The sequence below is a fragment of the Cryptococcus neoformans genome (genome assembly GCF_000091045.1).
Source record: "Cryptococcus neoformans var. neoformans JEC21 chromosome 7 sequence".
Lineage (NCBI taxonomy): Eukaryota > Fungi > Basidiomycota > Tremellomycetes > Tremellales > Cryptococcaceae > Cryptococcus > Cryptococcus deneoformans.
The window spans coordinates 955,899-974,720 of NC_006692.1; the positions used below are offsets into that span (position 1 = coordinate 955,899).

Sequence of the window (18,822 nt, forward strand, 5' to 3'; positions counted from 1 at the left end):
GAAACCCGGTGGCCGTGCTCGGAGGCAATAGTAGAGATTTAGTGGATAAGAGTAACATATGAAGTTATTATCCTCGATGACCTCAAGTTCCCACACCCAATATCTCTGCAGATAGTATATATTCACTTATCGTGGTCGGTTTTAGGTGCCGTTTGCACTCTCCCAGACGGCCAACTATCCACCCTGAATACCTGTACATCCAACTGGCCCGCTGCAACATACGCCGCTCATTGTCGAAATCTAACAACACGACCGTCCTCTGTACTGTCTGCTCGGTACATTACAGGCACAATGGGTCGCACATACAGAATCTATTTGGCAGGAGAGTCTGTACTGATGTGCAGACATTGCGGGAATCATCTAGCCGTTAGTGAAGGTATCATCTCAAAGGTGGGTAAGACTTTGCATAGTGAAACCGGTGGCAAACCAGGCACGGTCTTTTTTGCTTCGGCTTCGTTGGGTCTGGCATAGAATACAGGCTTATGCTCCATGTATGGTAGCAATTCACTGGCCAGCATGGTCGAGCTATCCTAGTCCACACAGTGTAGGTCCTGAAACTGCTTCCCGCCTCCTATCATCCCGCAGTCACTGATCACAACTAGAGTAAACGCATACAGCGGTGAGGCCGAAGACAGAGAGATGCGCACTGGAAGGCACACGGTGAGAGATATCTACTGCCGGGTGTGCCATACCACTCTTGGCTGGAAATATGTGAGTTCTCGAACTTACTCTTTCGCTCGTCTTACTTTCATTTTAAATTGCTTGCTTGCGGGTACTGATGGACGATGTCAGGACTTTGCCTTTGAGCATGACCAGAAATATAAGGAAGGCAAATACATTCTCGAGCGAGAGATGATCACTGAGAAGCCAGAGCGTCGTGACATTATCAGCGGGAAGCCCCGTATCGAAGAGATACCGATCCGCGAAATTCTCGCTAGAGTTTAATGCTCCTCAACCTTCTGCCTTTCGGCTTATCAAAGAACTGTCAGTATCTCGAGTTTTTACTTCTCATCACCCTCAACCGTAGCCTATCATCCACCGGTTTTGGCGTCGACCTCTATTCGCCTCTGTAACCTTATTCGACGGTGTTGTTGCCACTTCGATTTCCTCATTGTCTTTTATGTGTTGATATTTACTATTTCTGACGACCTTTTGCTATGTCCCCTTTCGTATTTCGTTATTCTTATGCCATTAACTGTTATTGACTCGTGACTAACCTCAAGGGATGGGTTTCAAACCGTTGGAGCTATCAATGCTGAACGTCGTCTTTGCGCTGGACAATTTCGTCTGCTTCCCGAATATCTACCGTACCTCTGTATTGTTCTGGATCAATCCCATCGACACCACCTATAATACCAAGTAACGTTGTGGACGCATATCAAGCTATCCATTGGATTGATCTGTTCCTGTCAGCCGATCATCCGTGGCTTGTTTTCGAAAATCCGATTTCCTGGCAGATGATCGAGACAGAAGTATGGATATAATGCGGCCCCGTAATATCTGTTCATTAATGCGTTGCCTTTTGCCACTTCCACCGGGCCCAAACTGCTCCTCATCGATCGTCATTTTAAGTAAAGGAGGCCGGTCAGGGGCAAGGAGCGCGAAGCTGTTGCTTACCATGCTGATTTGATACTTGACTTTCCCAATTGCAATGGCATCGCTGTCGGGACGAAAATCGATGTCACTCGCTCGGGATGCGAATTCGGCAAGGTCTGCGCAAATCATCTCTTTCAGATCCATGCTCATAAGATTCTGAAGAAACATGTTTGTCAGATGCAATGATCCCAAGTACAAGTTGAATAAATAATAGAAGGGAGCCACCAATTGCTACACCACCATTTAGATGAGTGTTTTGTTGTTTGGCAGAATCCAGAAATTGTTCTCATGGCAAGGGGTAAAATGGCCTATAATGAGATCAGAAAGAACATTTCCTGAATAGCCCAGCACTCTGATGAAGACTTTGCGCAAAGACAGCAACGAGTGCGTGTTTCTTCTGTAAGAGGTCGGGTCCTTGAGACAGCCCGGGGCTGTAAATTGCTTCAGATTAATACATTTTAACGGCACGGCAGCATCATTATAAACTATTTACGTTGCCGGTTCAGAACATTGTCAGTGAGCGCTAGGACCATTGACAATACCGTACAAGAACAGTTCTAACGTTTTACGCTATGACCTAACACAAAACTGGTATTTCTCCCCCCGATCCAAATACACCACGCCCCCACCTAAGCCCTCCTGCTGAACAAGTTTCTGAAAATCCTCCAGCGGACTCGCAAAGACGTCATAATCATCAAAATGGATCGGAATGGTCACATCCGGCTTTATCAGTCGCATCAACTCAACCCCTTGCTTACCATCCATGGTCACCATCACAGCCAGAGGGGACATCTTTGGCGATGGCACTGTCGTCCCGCCAAGATGAATGAGCATCAGATCAATGGGATGATCAGGATAACGTTTGGGAATTTCTTTGAGTTCGTTGACCATCAGTGTATCGCCGGAAATATAGATGCGATAGCCTGTTTTAAAAGCATCATTATGTTCGTAGCCGAGTTCGACCATCCAACCGTTTGTCGGGGGAATCTGGTTACTTATTAATTGGACACTGGGTAAAGGGGAGGATGACATACAGCTGAAACATATTCATTCATCACCTCCATTACACCGGCAACATGCTTCCCAGGCATACCAGTGATTCGGATCTTGGGCTGTTTTTGTACCGCGTCCTCCTTGACATTGACCATGAGCTCTTGAAACGGCTCCAGGTCATGGACATTTGTGAATGAATCGTCCCCCTTAGATGTCAGTGCCTTTTTGGCGTGGGCGGTGCTGACAATAGGAAGGTCGCGACGGAGGCTCGCTTCAACTTCTTGATCGAAATGGTCGCTTTATTCATCGTCAGCGGGGTCATTTTGTGAACAGGTTGGAATGTTTACGCATGGTAATGGGAGAGAAGAACAAGGTCAATCCGGGGGAGGTCGTGTAAATCCACGGATGGGTTGGTTAGACGAGTACTGGAGACGCCTGGCCCAAGATGAACGTGATCCCCGGCGTGGAGAAAGTTAGGCTGTGGTAATATAAGTATCCTGTGAATGGTGGCTCCCCAGAGTAGAACTCACGTCGGTCAAGACTCGAATCCCCCCCCATTCCCTGTGTAATCAGCATCCAGTCGAACAGGTGAAGCACACACACTCACAAAATTGTCGTGGCAGTCCCAACGAAATAAACCGAAGCGTTCTCGCCGCCAGCCTTGGACGGATGCTGCTTCTCGTCTTTGGCGACGGGGAGATGCATCGGAGGATTGGCATTGTCTCGCGTGGGAGGCTTCGTGGTCGCGGGATTGATGGTGATAGACATGTCGTATTTCACGCCAATTACTATTGAATACGGACAGTAGAATAGGTTTTTTGTCAGTGGAGAAGCAGGACGTTCAAAGCATTACGAGTACTATATACAAGAAACTGCATACATGACGTCAGGTCACCAAGTACTCTGGTGAAAGATCAGCAGCCCTCACCTCTTCAAAGTAAATGCATATAATAAACCTTATTAAGGAAAGCCTCATATCAAAGAGGTTATCGTCCGTCCATTATAAATTTGCATATACAGTTGAAGGCATCTCTTCAGTTCTACTATAACGAACTGGAAAAAAAGATGACCGCGAGAAGAAGACCAAGGACCGGACGGAAGATACATGACGTATTGATGGCTTTTCATTCACCAACATGTTGTTGGCATCCGGTGGAAACTAAAGGTGCAGTGGAGGTTTATTACGTCAGCCATTTGTTGACGTTTCCATCGAGTTAATTAAAATTCAGCCGAAATCGTCAGTCAAGGAGGCTTTCGTTGTTATGTATTTTCATCTCGATCTTGACTAATAGGCTGGCAGACTGGTTATTTATGGATGCGCAGATGTTGCATAGGACCCAGTATATTAATCTGATGTGCTACTAAATGCCGCCTTGCAATTTCTCCAAACTCACACTCAAGACATCTCGCAGCGCCGTTTTGTGATTCCGAAAGTTCTCTCTTCTATGCCGTTACAGAGTTGGGTATGTGCGAGACTGAATACTTCTTTCTCAGATCGGGGACTATAGTGACCATTTCTGAGCAAAATCACTCATCCGTAGCACATCAATCACTTACGTGCCGCCGCTGAATAGAAGCTTGCGAGACCATACTGAGTGGCCCGGTAGGGTGTGAGCAGTTTATCCGGATCCGTTCTCAAATGCGAAAATCAGCATCGATCGGCCAGGAAATAGCTGTTTGCAGGGAGCTTTGGGAAATTGTACTTGTGAAGAGCCTCAGAGAAAGTATAGGAGTCGTTTGCACTACCTTGCCAATAAGCAATGATGTAAGTGAGCTTTAGATCAAAATCGCATGCAGCATTTTGGAAGAGGCTTATTAGCTTCTGGCATACCATGCCGGTATAACACTGCCACGAGATCGGTGTCAGCCTTGTTCTGAAACGCCTTTCCCCCCTCCCCGTCGCTCATCGCCTTCCAGTCATCAGATGTAACGGTACCCCTGTCCTCGGAGAGGCCGGAAAGTACCTGATGTTACTTTGTTTGTTTTAACCACGGTTTAGTCCAGTCGGGGAACTTAGAGGTTCGTAAGCTAGCGAAGTCTGCGAAGGTTTCGGGAGTGGTCTTCTTGGAAAGGCAGTCAAAGAAGGAAGAAGGATATGAAGGTTGTCTTTCATTTCGTCTATCCGAAGAGCTCTTTATATATCTTTTCCTTAGTTGTACAGCTAACCAATTTCGCTTCCCCCTCGAGCACCCTTTTCCTCTTCTTTCTTCCGTCTCCGATCCTCTGAGGGCCTCTTCTGCTCCGCTCACCTCGCTCTTTTTCTCTTCCCCTCTTCTCCCTCTTCTCTCCAGCTAATCTTTACCACCCCAGTTTCTCCCTTCTTTCCGTCTCTCGTCTTCCTCTTTTCTTCTGTTAATCCTCTTCTCTTCTCCGTTCCTTACATCAGAGCATACTTATGAACGGTGTCATATCAAGAAACTATATGTGGTCAAAAAATGCTACTTACCGTTTCATCCCGCCCTATCCTTATTTTCTCTCCCCCTCAGGGGGCCTCATACTCTTTCTTCCCTCTCTTTAGGAACTCTAGTGTCAAAAAGCTGGACGGGGTTATCTTCCCCTAGTACGCCCAGAGTCGTACTTTGAGGCAGCCTTCGTACGACAATGGGTGAATTTCACATCCGCCGCTAGATGAACATCAACAGCACCTGGAGGTAAATCATTCTTCTCCCGAGATCCGAAACAGGCTGGGCACTGGGCGGCACTTGAGGAGAAGAACCCAGGCAGCACAACCAATGACGTCAAGGTGGGCGTATTGGAGGACGAGCATGTAAAAGTTGGTAGGGGGTTATAGAGGTTGCATGTTTGCGTTGTTTAGCTTATTGGGTTGTCGTGTATGCTACCCGAATTAAAAACTACTTAAATAACACCTCTAAAGATCATTCAACCTCCACTCCTCGTCGCTAACGCCTCTTCCTCTACAAGACAAGCGTCCTCGCTCTTGCTTTCACCAACTCGACACCAATTCTCTTCTCCATCCTCTCAAATGCACCTGCCGGCATCGCCTCCCTCCAGTCCTTCCATTCGTCCGCCGTGCTCTTGCTCACCAGTCCACCAGTGGATAGAATGATCGGTTTGAAGACACCACCAGTGACCTTCGGAGCATTCCTTGTGACGACTTGGCCCACCTTGTCAAGCCAGTTTATGCTCCTTAGGTAGGGGGGGGGGTAGAGGGGACGGAACGGGAAGGGGAGTAGTTCTTGAGGTAGACAACGGTCTGCATAACTTCAGACCAAAGACTGGAAGGTAGCCGGTTTTCACAAAAAATAGCCACTGTACGTTCAACGATAGTACGATTGGCACGTTCAACGACTTCATTCAGTTGTTAGCTATAGGTAACAGTTGTCTCGTGGCGAATCCCACGCGTGGCCAGGTACTCAGAAAACGCAGCGTCGACAAACTCTCCACCATTGTCAGATTGCAGAGTGCGAAGTTGACGTTACGACCTTCGGGTCAGAGGTTCCAGCGCTCTGGCCTTCGCAGACTACGACCTGAAGGTTTACTCCCTCGGGGACCGAGACGCGAGAAGCACAGTCACACCCTGCGCCCCCAACGGCAAGCTGGCTGAATTCTGCCTGGATCGGTGCACAAATTGGCTTGACAAGGTGGGTCTGATAACTGCGTTCGACAAGCGGTAGCCAGCGCATGAAGCAGGATAATACATCGCTCTTGTGCCTAACGAAATACGCCCAGGTATATCGAGACCAGTCATCCACCAACACCAGCATATATCGAGTCTGGCCCTCACTCTGGACACCCATGTCACAAAGGTCTGTGTGCACAAGAGCAAGAGGAGAGTCAGCACGGGTATCGCTGGATGGGAAGGGAGGACGGGTGATTTTCCCTTGGACGCACCCTTGGCAGACGGGAGGCGACGACCCAGCGACAAGGCGACCACTGACACTGAGGTCGGACAGCAAGCGACGAAGAGAGGGAACGAGAGATGAGAGAGGCGTCGGTGCCAGATGTCAAGCCAGGCACTCACGACGCTTACCCGGGCAAAGGCGGGAGGCGAGGTTGGGTCAATGAACTCTTCTTGGGATAGGAAATCCCGGTACACAACAAGTGCAGCCCAAAATAGACGGCCGGGCTGGATCCACTACGAAAAGTCAGGTTAGACAACTTCTGAATCACATAAAAACCACATAGGGTTAGCAACCCACTTTCATGGAGTTCCTAGCATATATCACTCCTCCTCGCGCTCGATGGAACCTCCGCAGAGCTCGGGAAAAGGCGTCGATCCCCATAGGCGATTGCTGCCGCAAGGTATGCAGGAACTGCAATAAAGAGAGTGATATAGCAGTGTTGGGAATGATGGGTGAAGTCGCAACATATTCAAAGGCCAATAGAGATAATTTCACATCAAAGAATGGCACCCGGCGGTAGCTCCTCCTCTGTTCTCTCTGAGCTGGTAAGTTACGGTACCTATTCACATGATGACGCATGTCATTACAGAGGCACACCAGTGGCTCAACTTGCTTCTTCCAATTCACATCCCAACCTTTCTCTTCCAACAGGGAGAAAGACAGGTGTTCTGATGTCCAAAACGAGCAACTATTACACAACAGTTGTACAGTTGCAATGAAATATATCCAGTCGACACCACAAGGACGGACAGTTCGTAACGAAGGAACACATGCTTGCAGCTGAAGTATCTGTACATGTTGCGTAAGTTGATGCACTATGAAGGCGAGAAACAACAAATCTCACGGTGCCAAAGCAAGCACATATATAGGCCCCATGCTTCCAAGATTGGTGGAGACGACCCAACGGAATATCCCCGAGCCTTTGTAGACGCTTGAATCGGCAGATCTTGCGCAGCAAGTCCTGTTTTAAGCCAAGATAGATTGGAAATGGTCCACCGCCCATCAAGTCTTAGTCCTGGATACTAGATCCGCAAAGGCTATGTCTCAGTGGTTGACATTCGTCGCAGATGAAAGAGAGCATACCGTTGATGCCAGAGGGGTCTCTGGCTCTAGATAGAGCCATGTATAACTGGCCATGATTAAATATAGGACGAGTGAGGTAGACACCTGCCACATTCAACGAACGCATCCGTACCGTCCCCTTCCTCACCGTCCATCCCAACCTCGCTGCCAGTTTTGAATCCACAAAAATTGTGGACGCCCCGTATCGAGCAGAAACTTAGGGGGGAGGCTGGCAAAGGGTCGTCAGTTGGGGCTGGAGCAGAGATGGCAAGAAGAGGATGAAAAAGGGCGTACGTCGAGTCACGGGTGCCATCATCAGCTGAAGGAATGGTTTGGGCCAATGCTAGGTAAGCCGAGGTGGCATCTCCCGCAGTCAGCTCGGTGTCTAACTGATGAATCTTGGGTTTCTGAGCGCTTGTGCGGGTAGGGCACTGAGGATGTCCTGAGCTTTGTTAATTGCCATAGAAAATGCAAGTCGGATCGGTAACTGACGCCTCCCCAAAGTAACAGGTATCCTAGAAGAGGTGTTGGTGTTTAGGAAGATGCGAGAAATCAAGCATTTCCTATTAAATTAATCGCCTGTAATGATCTTCGCTTCAATGACTCGGTCGAGAAGCTTATTGATAATCAGGCGAGTGCCATTACATAGGCTTTAAACTCTCGACTGAGAGTGGAAACAACCCTTTGATCACACCGAAACTGGGATATGGTTAAATGCGGGACACTTTTGTCGCTCAGTTGACAAGTTCGTCTTGCGTAGAGGCACGAATTCCACATGAGCACATCTAGCATTAAGTTACCACCGTCCTAGCAGTTTGTCCACTTATATGCCCAGAGGGCCGGGAGTTCATGACCTATAGATAGTATGTAAATTGACGTTATTGAAAACTCACGCATGAAATCACTCACTTCACAGAAACAATACATGCTTCTAACACCCCATGCGCAGATAGTTCGAGGTGTTTTGATCCGGACACCTGGAATCTTTAGATGCACATGAAAGCGCCGTCAGCAAGGCTCAATGGCTGTTGATGAAGCTGCTAAAATGAAAGCTTTTCGGAGAAGTGTGCAAGGGCGCTCTCAATGTCATCCTCAATGCGACACTCCTCGAGAATCCGCTGACGACTGGTCGCCACAAATTTCTCGAAAGCGATCATGAGGTCTGCCAGCCTCACCTTGGACTTCCAAGTCTCTCCAAACCGTCCCTATGCTATCATAATGAGGGAACGTACTTGACGGAATCCTCTAGCACCAAGTGCAGCTCGGTAACTTCAACCAACTCGCCGACAAGGTTGGGTAATACGTAGAACTTGGGTGATGAAAAAAGATCGGGAATTCGGAAGCAAAGAGTGGCGAGGTCACGCATCAAGTATATGAAAAGCCGATGATCCGAGACGAGGAGTAATTGGCTCATGACAGGCACAGAAATGAGAAAAGACGCAGAGAAAAAAAGGAATGAACGGAATGTAGTCGGCCTCATTGCGCTGAGAAAACGATATTTGCAAATTACATCTTGCAACAGATGCGGCTTTGGCGTTGATGATGGACACAAAGTCGGTACTTATAAATGGGAACCTTTCGGGAGCCTTGTGTGGGTCGCATTTTTTCGAGAGTAGCCCCACTTTAGTCATACGACTAGTGACCGCTTCTGTAGAGGAAATTAGCGATATTCGGTTCACTTCTGTACAGTGAACCACACGTTTGACATGCCATAGACATAAGAGTATACGAGTATCAGGGAAGATACTCAAAACCGAGTTAATCTCTGTTGTGTCCTTACCCATGGATTGATTATCTTAATTCGGATCTGGTAGTCGTGAGACATTTGACGCAAGACCATTGATTGTGAGCGTTTTTTTGCTTTATACGCTGCAAGGCCATATTAGAACATGTCGTCTCCAAACAAATTAGAATAGTTTACTTACGGTAGCCTCCCAGATGGCCCATTTTATCTTCAGTACGCAATAGGATGCAACCATACACCAGTTTTGGCATCAAGGATTGATCGAGGCTGTCGCTGTTGAGTGTCGACCTGTAATCCATGGATATCCATCAGCATACATGCCCATTCATAAACCAGACCAAAAGAGCTTATACGTCGGGTCCAAGATCTCTTCCATCTGACCTTTCCGCTCTCCAGTGGTGTCCAGATTGTAACGAAGACCAAAGCTGATAGCGGTGATTCCCCCCATCTCTCGCATGTTCGAATAGACAAGGATTGTCCTCCAGTTCCTATCGATCTTCTGTTGGTATCACTAGACCATTGTGAAGATAGACGGTATGACTTCAGCAGAATGTCCGTCATTCGGTTACAATTTTGTTCATCAGTGAGCCAATGGTACTGCTTGGTGGAAGACTTCGAGGATGATACTAGTAGCTCAAACATCCTCGGCCGTCAGGTTACTAGCAACCCTAGACCTGAGGATCTGGCTGAGACGTCTTTCCACTTCAGAAGGCCCATCGATACGCTGATACTTGACTTGATGTGAGTGATAGCACCGCATGAGTCGCTCCAAAGCGAGGGTGACATGAAGTTGAGGTGTGAGGTGTGACAGACTACCGTGGGAAATATTTTGAAGGTGCCTCGGCCGGGAACCCTGTGGCCGTGTCCACGCAGAAGGGAGACAAGAAGACGGCATTTGGCTCGGATAGAAATAATTTATATAAAAGTGACGATGGAGTTATTACCCTTGATGACTTCGAGTTCCCACACCCATTATCTATTCGGCGAGCCCATAGTCATTTATTCAGCTTGGTCTTAGGTGCCATTCGCACTCTCCCAGACGGGCACTTATCCACCTTGAACACCTCGATCACCGCAAGCTTGGCTCGCTGCGACATACGCCGCTTATTGTCGAAATCTAACAACACGACCGTCCTCTGTACTGTCTGACCGGTACATTACAGGCACAATGGGTCGCACATACAGAATCTATTTGGCAGGAGAGTCTGTACTGATGTGCAGACATTGCGGGAATCATCTAGCCGTTAGTGAAGGTATCATCTCAAAGGTGGGTAAGACTTTGCATAGTGAAACCGGTGGCAAACCCAGGCACGGTCTTTTTTTGCTTCGGCTTCGTTGGGTCTGGCATAGAATACAGGCTTATGCTCCATGTATGGTAGCAATTCACTGGCCAGCATGGTCGGGCTATCCTAGTCCACACAGTGTAGGTCCTGAAACTGCTTCCCGCCTCCTATCATCCCGCAGTCACTGATCACAACTAGAGTAAACACATACAGCGGTGAGACCGAAGATAGAGAGATGCGCACTGGAAAGCACACCGTGAGAGACGTCTACTGTCGCGTTTGCCATAGCACCCTTGGCTGGAAATATGTGAGTCGGGGACTCGACTGGTCTTATTTTCCTTTGATCTCGCTTGCTTGTAGGTACTGACAGATGACGTCAGGATTTTGCCTCTGAACATGATCAGAAATACAAGGAAGGCAAATATATTCTCGAGCGAGAAATGATCACTGAGAAGCCAGAACGCCATGACATTATCAACGGGAAACCGCATATTGAGGAGATACCTGTCCGCGAAATTCTCGCTTAAAACTTTTCAACCTAATCACCTTTCGACTGATTAAAGAACTATCAGTTCTCGACTTTTACTTCTCATCACCCTCAACCGTGGCCTATCCTACATCGGCCTTGGCGTTAACCGTCTTCGACAGCTGTTCGTCGCTGTGAATTTATTCAATGGTGTTGTTGCCATTTCGATTTTCCTGTTGCCTTTTGTGTATATGTATTTGCTATTTCTGACTGCCTTTTACGATGTTCCCTTTTGTATTTTGTTTATTTTTATGCCATTGAACGTTATCAACTACCGTGGTCTGTGTTGAACTGGTATTCACTCAGCACCTTCGTACAAACAGTCTCAGAGAGCAGTGTGCAAGATAGTGATGAGGAAGACCAGAAAGCTACAAAAGAGGAAATTAAAATAGGGTATAGAGTCTGAACGAAAAAGACCACGTAGTCATCTATTATCTAAAAAGAGCAGCTAGACTAAACTCCGTCAGTCTGGTTTCACAGAATGGTGTCCAAGCCGGTGAAGCTACTACTTACATTTGGGCCCGGCATTAGATGAACGACATACTAGTCAACGTGTTACTTTGGGTGAGCTTGAACCACATCCTTTCTTCCTAGTGGGAAACTATATTAATTCTTGCTGTTAATACTTGCAGCCTTAGCTCAGATTCATGTACTTTGAGTGTATACTCGCTTTGAGCTCCATTAACCATAAGTTCATTGACTTCACAGTACCTGAGTAGTATGGTGCTACATCCAGAGTGACTCATTTTTTCCGTGATGATTGAACTGTTCAATTGATGACTTGTCTCAAGAATTGCCATTAGCCAGTAACCTCAACTTGACTACTCACGATAGCTTTCCAGGTATGCCTTTGCCCAGAACAAGTCCTTTATCTTCTCATCCTCAAGGACGCCTGGGAACCGTGCCGGGCATTAAACAAGTTAGGTGCGCAATGCTGTAGGCTTTGTTGAACCACAGCACCAATGGCAAATAACGATTCACATGAGATCGCCCCCGGAATGGGATGTAAATCCCCATTGCCTCACATACTAGCTATAGATACTTACTTCCTTTGGTTGTCCAATTGGGTGAATTCCTTCCTTTGTGTATTTATTTCGCTTCTGGGCGATTTACCCGTTTTCGCTCGCCATACCATTAGGGACGTTTCATTTATGATCGCTCAACGCAACTGACTGGTGAACTGAATGTGAAAGGAAAAGGGCGAGTTTCCTTTCATTTTCGATTTGACTCTTTCTAGCAACTCCGAATGGCCAAGAGAACTCTCACTATATCAAAAAGAGAGTTAAAGATAGAAGGTGTTTCACAGATCTCTTGAGTCGCATCCTTGGGAAGTTACATCTCATCATCACTCTATCAACTTAATTAACGGTTTTCGATCTGGAAGAAATCGTCCTATAACCCACTCATCATCTCAACCCCGTATTTCGGCTTTGACCCAAAACACATCTACTGGCATATGCTTGCCAGCTCGCAAGCCTCTTGCTTCATTACGATAGTCATCGAAGGATCCTTCCTTCCTTACAGCTTGTCGTCATTTCCGTCGAGAGATTCCCAGTCAAACACCCGTTAACCAATTGGTTAGTACCTACGCGTAATCTTTCCATTTTTGTGCTCATCTCTGCCAAAGAAACTGTCAACAGATAGTCAGTCCATCAAGTCAGCGTAAGGACGCAAGCTTACTGTATTAAAGAGGTCAATCTTGGTCAAATCGACTGCCCCTGGCGTACGTACGAGTCTTCCTTTGATCCCAGCACTACTATGTCCGCTCGACAGCAAGTCCCTTTTCGAGAGCTCTCACAGGAAGCAAAAATGTCGACTTCCCCACCTTTGAGGGGTATTCCGATCGATCGGCTGTCCACGAGGTCTTTTGGAAGGGAGGAAAGTATGAGTAAGAGTTCAGACAACCATAAATCGGTACTTCTGTCGCCCATAGCAAGAAGTTCCAGTTCAAGCCCCGTTCCAAGACCAAGCCACAAGCTTTCAGAAGGCAAGTGTTTTGAGGTAAAAAAGGAGGGAAAGCGCTGATAGGGCCATTAGTAGTAGAGGCAGTAGAAGACAAGGGAAAGAAGACTTCCCAATCACTTCCGGCAGCAAGTCTGCCTCTTATCTTCCGTTCCTCACCTACACTCCCACCTCTTAACACGCGCAATCCTTCCAGGGACTCTTCGCCTTCTAGCCGAACAGGTCCTCCCCCTCATCCAACTGTTTTTCACGTTGAACATGGGGCCTTCCCACGAAAATCAAAGGAACATGGACATGACTGTCCTCCGGCGAGACCCTACTTTCCTCCATGGTACAGTCACCCCCTTGGATACCCTCACCCCCATTCCTCCTCGGAACGGCACTACTCCTCTCTGTCTCGCATTCACACTCACCCAGAAGAGTATTATTCCATTCACATGCCAACAGATAGGTACTACAATGCACCTCTTCACCCATACTATGATCTAGAAGACTATTACCCGCCTCCCTCTCCTTTCCCAGCACATGTCTACGCCCGGGGAAAAGAGGTTTATCACCGGATTCCTCAGCCATCAAGACCGAGACTACACATCCACCCTTATGCGTTTCCATGGAGTAATGAAGGTGATGTGAGGTTTTACTCTGGCGAGGGAAAGAGCAATGGATCACAGCCTTCTCATGGACTGGGACAGGGCCCAGTCGAGGGTTCGAGTGATAGGAAGTTGAGTAAAGGTACGTTGTCGAGTCCGGCAAGCGCGACCAGTACCAGTGCAGCGACCGTGATGAGTTTCAAGTCGCCACGTAAGCGGAGTGAGTGTAATGCAGAATAAATCAGGAAAGTCAGCTGATGTGGCGACAATGTTTAGCGAATGATGTACAGCTGGCGATGTTGAGTGATGTTTTCCAACGGACACAATATCCGTCTACAGAAGAAAGGGATGAACTGGCCAGACAGCTGGGAATGACTTCACGAAGTGTCCAGATTTGGGTTTGTTTCTCCCTTTATCCTCTTGTATCGCTCAGTCGCAGTCGCTCACGATATCTCTCATAGTTCCAAAATCGTCGTCGAGCAGTAAAAGTAGACCAGCAGTCAGCCATTCAACGCGCCGAAGCAGAAGCACGCGCCGCCGAAGCCACGCTCCGAGGGTTGCCGGCCCCGCCATTCCTGACTGGTAGCGTGCCAGGAGGCTCGGGGTCGAGAAGAAATAGTGACTCTGAGCTCGAGGATAACACGGAAGTTGACGCTGTTATGAAGAGAGAAAGGAAATCGCCGGATGCGGGTATGGAGGGTTGATCGGTTCGATGGGCACGGTGTCTGTGATAGTTGTTCAATAATAGTTGTTTAATACCAATAATGACATGGAGCGCTTTGTCGAGACTAGTCTTGTTATAATGACATGTAAACCTCAATCAGTTAGTGGATCTTTCACCAGTTATCGGCAGTCATCTCTCACCGATCATCAAGCAAAATTAGATTCATATTTGTATAATTGTACAACTGATTGCCCAAAACCCAACGCTCTCTAGAAACAGATCATTCGCTCATTCCTCCCGCACTCATAGCACTTCCACCGGTACTCCTTTCCCTACTCCTACTCCTACTCAATGTCAAGCCATCAGGGCCGACGATGGCAGCGTACTGCCCTCGCTTAGGATCATTTTGTCGCTTTTTGAGATGTTTCTTAACTTTACGTTCGGGACGGACGACAATGACGGGAACTGGGGAGTGTGAGACACAAAATCGAGAGACGGAACCCATACCAGGGGCTACAAGATGCATAAGTTACACGTTCGGATAAAAAGAAGCCCAAACTTACCGCCAAGAGCTTTACCCCAGGATTGTAACCTTGAGCGTTGAGCCCTGGTACCAACAACCAAAGCTGGAGGGAACTATCAGCTTTGGTTCGCAGTCTGATTTTGCGATAACTTACAGTCGGGCCTATAAAGAGCGATCATTTTGAGCAAAGTGGTTGTTGATTTACCGGCAACGAACTCGACAATGACAGAAATCTGCCTAGACGTTAGATATGCTATTAGCAGCTAAGTGGAAACGCACTCTTCGGAGATCATCAATTTCATCATTTTTTTCCAAGACAGTCTTAAGCAAAGCCTGTGCTTCTTCCCTGAACTCTTCTTGTGCCTTTTCGGAATGTCTCTCTGAACAGCTGTCAGTCCAACCAAATCAGAGGATAACAAGTCCTTACCTCCTTCATCAATTTCAATGACTCTGATAGCTACCACTTCGTCACCATCCTCCACTAATTCACTCATGAGCCATTCCAAAGCCGTTTCGCCCGATTCATCCGGAGAAACAGCCACGGCAAACACTCGAGTGTTGCGGGATCGTTTATAGCCACCACTTTTGGACTGCTTCTCCGTTAGCGTCCATTCCACAATTCCAAAGAACTACTCACTTGGCACGTGAAAGCAAATAAGGCTCCAGGCCCCGCTTCGAATGCTTCAAATCCAACTTTCCTCCTGTACTTGCCGTCCTGTTGCCCACTCGAGTTCGTCCTTGTCCTAGGGAACTGACCATGGTGTGACATTGCACTTGGGAGATTTGTGGTGTTTGCATAGCCAGCAGAGCCAGAGTGGGATCGTTGATGGGACGGGGGATGCTCCGGAAGCTGCATTGAGACTCGGGAAGTGGAGTTGTGAATGAGGTTTGGGGTGGAGGCCGACGGTGAGGTTGGATCCTGAGAGGATGGAAGGGTAACTGTACTGTCATTAACTGTGGCTGGACCGTCGGCGAGGGCGATATGGGCAGAGGTGCCGGCGGTAGAGTTGCCGTGTTGAAGGATTGCGGGAGGGAGTGACATTTTGAGATAAGGTTGACGCTGAGTAGTCACAGGTCGAGCAGCGAGCAATTAGTAACTTTAAAGGCTGTGAAATAAGTAAGCGTATGTGGTGGCGGCGGCGGCGGATGTTTTGATGGGGAGAACGGGGCTTGTGGTGGTGAAAACGTGTGTGGCGATGGAAAGGATATGTTGTGTGGATAATTATGCGACGGAACAAATGATAAGATGCGGCATGACGACGTGGGCTGTGCGCCGTTGTCACCCGAGATTTCTTTTTCGATGGATCTTCCGACTATTTTCGCGCCAGTCTAATACTATTATAGCCTTGAGATATACTCTCGAGATGCGATGCCCGTCTGCACCGCCTGCGCATGCCCAGCAGACTACATCTACACCACCTACAAAACCAAGTCCAACATCCGCCTTGCAGTATGCGTGCGTTCCTGTCAAATCCGTCGACAACAACATACACTGATGTCTCATAGCCACGATGTAATCAGTTCGTTGATCCTCTCATCGAACACCCCTCTCTGCTACTGCTTCTGGACCTCGTCCTCCTGAAGCCTCGCGTATTTCTGCATCTGTTATTCAACCGCGGGTCGTTGCCGTTCTCGGCTGTCTCGGAGCCAGCGTCAGAGATCGAGCGCGAGACTGCTCGAAGGAAGCAGTTATGGGAAGACTTTTCAACGCTTGCGTTATTGAGTGTTGGCGCAGAGACCGCCGTTAGGCTTCTGCCAACGTTGTCCGGCTCGGAAGATAGCTCTGACATACAACTAAGTAAGATATTTTGGACCATTTCAGCCGTCCTTCTTGAAGGAGCGGCCCAACATCTCACGACTCTTGGCTTGAGTATACTGGTGTTGAAACTGAGGGGTCAAAACTGCTCTGTTTCACCCTCAGATGACATGCACCCGGCAAGGCAAGACGGTCGAAGAAAGTTTTTTGCGTGAGTACAAAATATCACTATCAAGTACATACACTTATACGTATCGCAGACCCATCCTTATTCCTCTAACGCTGTTGTACACTTCTCTGCTCCCACTTCTCTTCCAGCTCTTCCTCTTTCCGTGGTACTCCACCCAGCCGACGATACACGAACAACCACCTTCTCCTTCCTTATCGCTATCTCTCCTTTCATCTCTTCCCCTTCCATCATCCTTTACTATCCCGCCCTCATGGCTAGAGACCGAAAGGTTATTGTCTGAAGCATGGGCCAGGGGGGATAGGATATGGGCTGGTACAAGGCTCCTAGGTGGGATGAGTGCCGGCTATGGTCTTAGAGTCCTTTTACCAACTAAGCCTTGGGAGACAACGTTGATCGTTTTGGCCGGCTGGATGGCCGCGGCGTTCGTAGGGAAAGTAGTTGCAGAGTTACCGTCAAGATCATGAGCGGAACATGCAGATGCTGTACACCCTGTCAGGGTCTAAAGTATCTCTGACAACACTGGCGAAACATTCGGCGAATCCATAGGGGCATTTCAATTTATTTAGCGCAGTGACACCTTTGGCGCGGACTATAATTCCTTTACCCATCAAAGTCAACCGCTCTTCTCCTTTCTCGATTTGTCCTCGTCTTCCATGCTATGACTGTCATGGATCTCAACTAGCCTGAAGGAATATCATTAGTGAATACGACGGCGATGCATCCCTTTGTTTTGTCAAGATGCGCCAGATAAGGGAGTTTCAAAAAGCCAGTTCTAAACTCTATTAATTACGTTCTTTTATCGACTTTCATCGACTGGGCATCAATCCATTCAATCTCAACTATACACTCCAGAGAGACAAAACGCCATGCCGAGGCATGTCTAAGACCCGCATAATCCTTTTCTCGACCTCCTTACCTCCCGGGGTGTCCTTGCACAGCAACCGGCTGGTTCATCCTCAATTGCACCGCCACTTCCTCTTGTATCATTCTCCTCCAGCTCGCCATCCCGACTGACCAAGCGCCTACCATTCAAGGCTCCGTCGCTATCTGCTCTGCCTCCGCAACTTTACCTTCCACAGAAGGGGGTTACGGGATAAACGTCATCTGGCTGCTTTCGAATAGAGGAGCGGCAGCGGCGTCCGGCTTGGCCATCTATTACAAAATCACAGCTTTCGAAGACGGAGGGGATAAAAAAGCGACGGCCGGATACGATGAAACTAACGATCGGCCAGGTACAGCACCCTGCTCGGAAGGGATTTGAGCTGGAAACATCAGAACGAACTTTGGGATAATACAAAGACCAAGTATGTAATGAATGGGACCAGTGGGATTGCTTTCACTTGGTAAATTTATTATATCAGGAAGGCAAAAGTGTCAAAAGCTGTTTGAAGAACGGTGGCACCGCTGTAACCCTCCTTCCCAGCTTGCTTTGAACTGCCTAACCCTTACAGCATCGCTGCCGCTGATTCCATCTGGTCAACCCCGATAGTTTTAAAACCCCATGATGATACCGCAGCGCAGAAGAACCTTCTCCTGCCGAAACCCTCGTTGCACAATCGTCCAATGCCGTTTCTGTCGAAAACGCCGCTGCAACGACTGCCACGGAGGTCTCTGTTGCAGCAGCTAGTCTGTCAGTGAATGACAACACTGGATGCGTTTCTGTGACTCAAGAGACAGCCAGTGCTACTGTCCAGTCAGCTACCAAAAGTGGAAATGAGTTTTCAGCTGGTTCGTCTGCCAGCGAAGGCAGTCACTCAGAGACGATTGTCCGCCCAACAGACGAGCGGTTCAATCGAATTATTACAGATCTTTGCCTCCGCCAGCGACTCTGCATCCGTGACTCTGCCTCTGCATCAGTATCCGGCACGGCGTGGAAACTCCTTCCACATTCTTCGGCGCCGCTTTCCAGCAGCTCTTCGCTCTTATCACACGTCGCTGTAACGGATCACATCGGCCAGGTCCGCCAGCTCTTACGCTGCCTCGTCAGCTTCTAAGAGTGCCATCACTTCGGTTGCAGTTGTTGGTAGTTCTGTGGGTTATAGGACATGTGTTCCGGCCACAGTCACCCAG

The 18,822-nt window shown here is 48.1% G+C and overlaps 6 protein-coding genes and 2 pseudogenes across 6 annotated transcripts; 5 read left to right on the plus strand and 3 right to left on the minus strand.

Moving 5' to 3' along the window:
- Window positions 1-74: 74 nt before the first annotated feature.
- CNG03390 (yippee-like, putative) lies at window positions 75-1,220 on the plus strand. The gene is made up of 4 exons (XM_572071.2): window positions 75-390; window positions 501-544; window positions 603-711; window positions 793-1,220. Exons 1-4 carry the CDS (start codon window positions 292-294, stop codon window positions 943-945), a joined length of 405 nt encoding a protein of 134 aa, XP_572071.1. The 5' UTR covers window positions 75-291; the 3' UTR covers window positions 946-1,220.
- Window positions 1,221-2,036: 816 nt separating this feature from the next.
- CNG03400 (hypothetical protein) lies at window positions 2,037-3,426 on the minus strand. The gene is made up of 5 exons (XM_572025.2): window positions 3,197-3,426; window positions 3,120-3,150; window positions 2,937-3,067; window positions 2,631-2,886; window positions 2,037-2,583 (listed from the first exon to the last, which is right to left on the minus strand). The coding sequence occupies exons 1-5, from the start codon at window positions 3,355-3,357 to the stop codon at window positions 2,167-2,169; spliced, it is 996 nt and encodes a 331-aa protein (XP_572025.2). The 5' UTR covers window positions 3,358-3,426; the 3' UTR covers window positions 2,037-2,166.
- A 480-nt stretch (window positions 3,427-3,906) lies between these two features.
- CNG03420 lies at window positions 3,907-9,999 on the minus strand (annotated as a pseudogene).
- On the plus strand, window positions 4,648-9,407 carry CNG03410 (annotated as a pseudogene).
- A 192-nt stretch (window positions 10,000-10,191) lies between the features above and the next one.
- CNG03440 (yippee-like, putative) lies at window positions 10,192-11,336 on the plus strand. The gene is made up of 4 exons (XM_572028.2): window positions 10,192-10,525; window positions 10,638-10,681; window positions 10,740-10,848; window positions 10,922-11,336. Exons 1-4 carry the CDS (start codon window positions 10,427-10,429, stop codon window positions 11,066-11,068), a joined length of 399 nt encoding a protein of 132 aa, XP_572028.1. The 5' UTR covers window positions 10,192-10,426; the 3' UTR covers window positions 11,069-11,336.
- Window positions 11,337-12,261: 925 nt separating this feature from the next.
- On the plus strand, window positions 12,262-14,447 carry CNG03450 (specific transcriptional repressor, putative). The gene is made up of 6 exons (XM_572029.2): window positions 12,262-12,644; window positions 12,695-12,710; window positions 12,758-13,054; window positions 13,105-13,839; window positions 13,896-14,017; window positions 14,081-14,447. The coding sequence occupies exons 3-6, from the start codon at window positions 12,826-12,828 to the stop codon at window positions 14,321-14,323; spliced, it is 1,329 nt and encodes a 442-aa protein (XP_572029.1). The 5' UTR covers window positions 12,262-12,644; window positions 12,695-12,710; window positions 12,758-12,825; the 3' UTR covers window positions 14,324-14,447.
- A 44-nt stretch (window positions 14,448-14,491) lies between these two features.
- Window positions 14,492-16,018, minus strand: CNG03460 (conserved hypothetical protein). The gene is made up of 6 exons (XM_572031.1): window positions 15,444-16,018; window positions 15,234-15,396; window positions 15,086-15,186; window positions 14,961-15,039; window positions 14,847-14,909; window positions 14,492-14,796 (listed from the first exon to the last, which is right to left on the minus strand). The coding sequence occupies exons 1-6, from the start codon at window positions 15,846-15,848 to the stop codon at window positions 14,564-14,566; spliced, it is 1,044 nt and encodes a 347-aa protein (XP_572031.1). The 5' UTR covers window positions 15,849-16,018; the 3' UTR covers window positions 14,492-14,563.
- Window positions 16,019-16,062: 44 nt separating this feature from the next.
- Window positions 16,063-17,555, plus strand: CNG03470 (hypothetical protein). Its single transcript, XM_572033.2, has 4 exons — window positions 16,063-16,074; window positions 16,158-16,262; window positions 16,313-16,773; window positions 16,823-17,555. The coding sequence occupies exons 2-4, from the start codon at window positions 16,176-16,178 to the stop codon at window positions 17,214-17,216; spliced, it is 942 nt and encodes a 313-aa protein (XP_572033.2). The 5' UTR covers window positions 16,063-16,074; window positions 16,158-16,175; the 3' UTR covers window positions 17,217-17,555.
- Window positions 17,556-18,822: the final 1,267 nt, after the last annotated feature.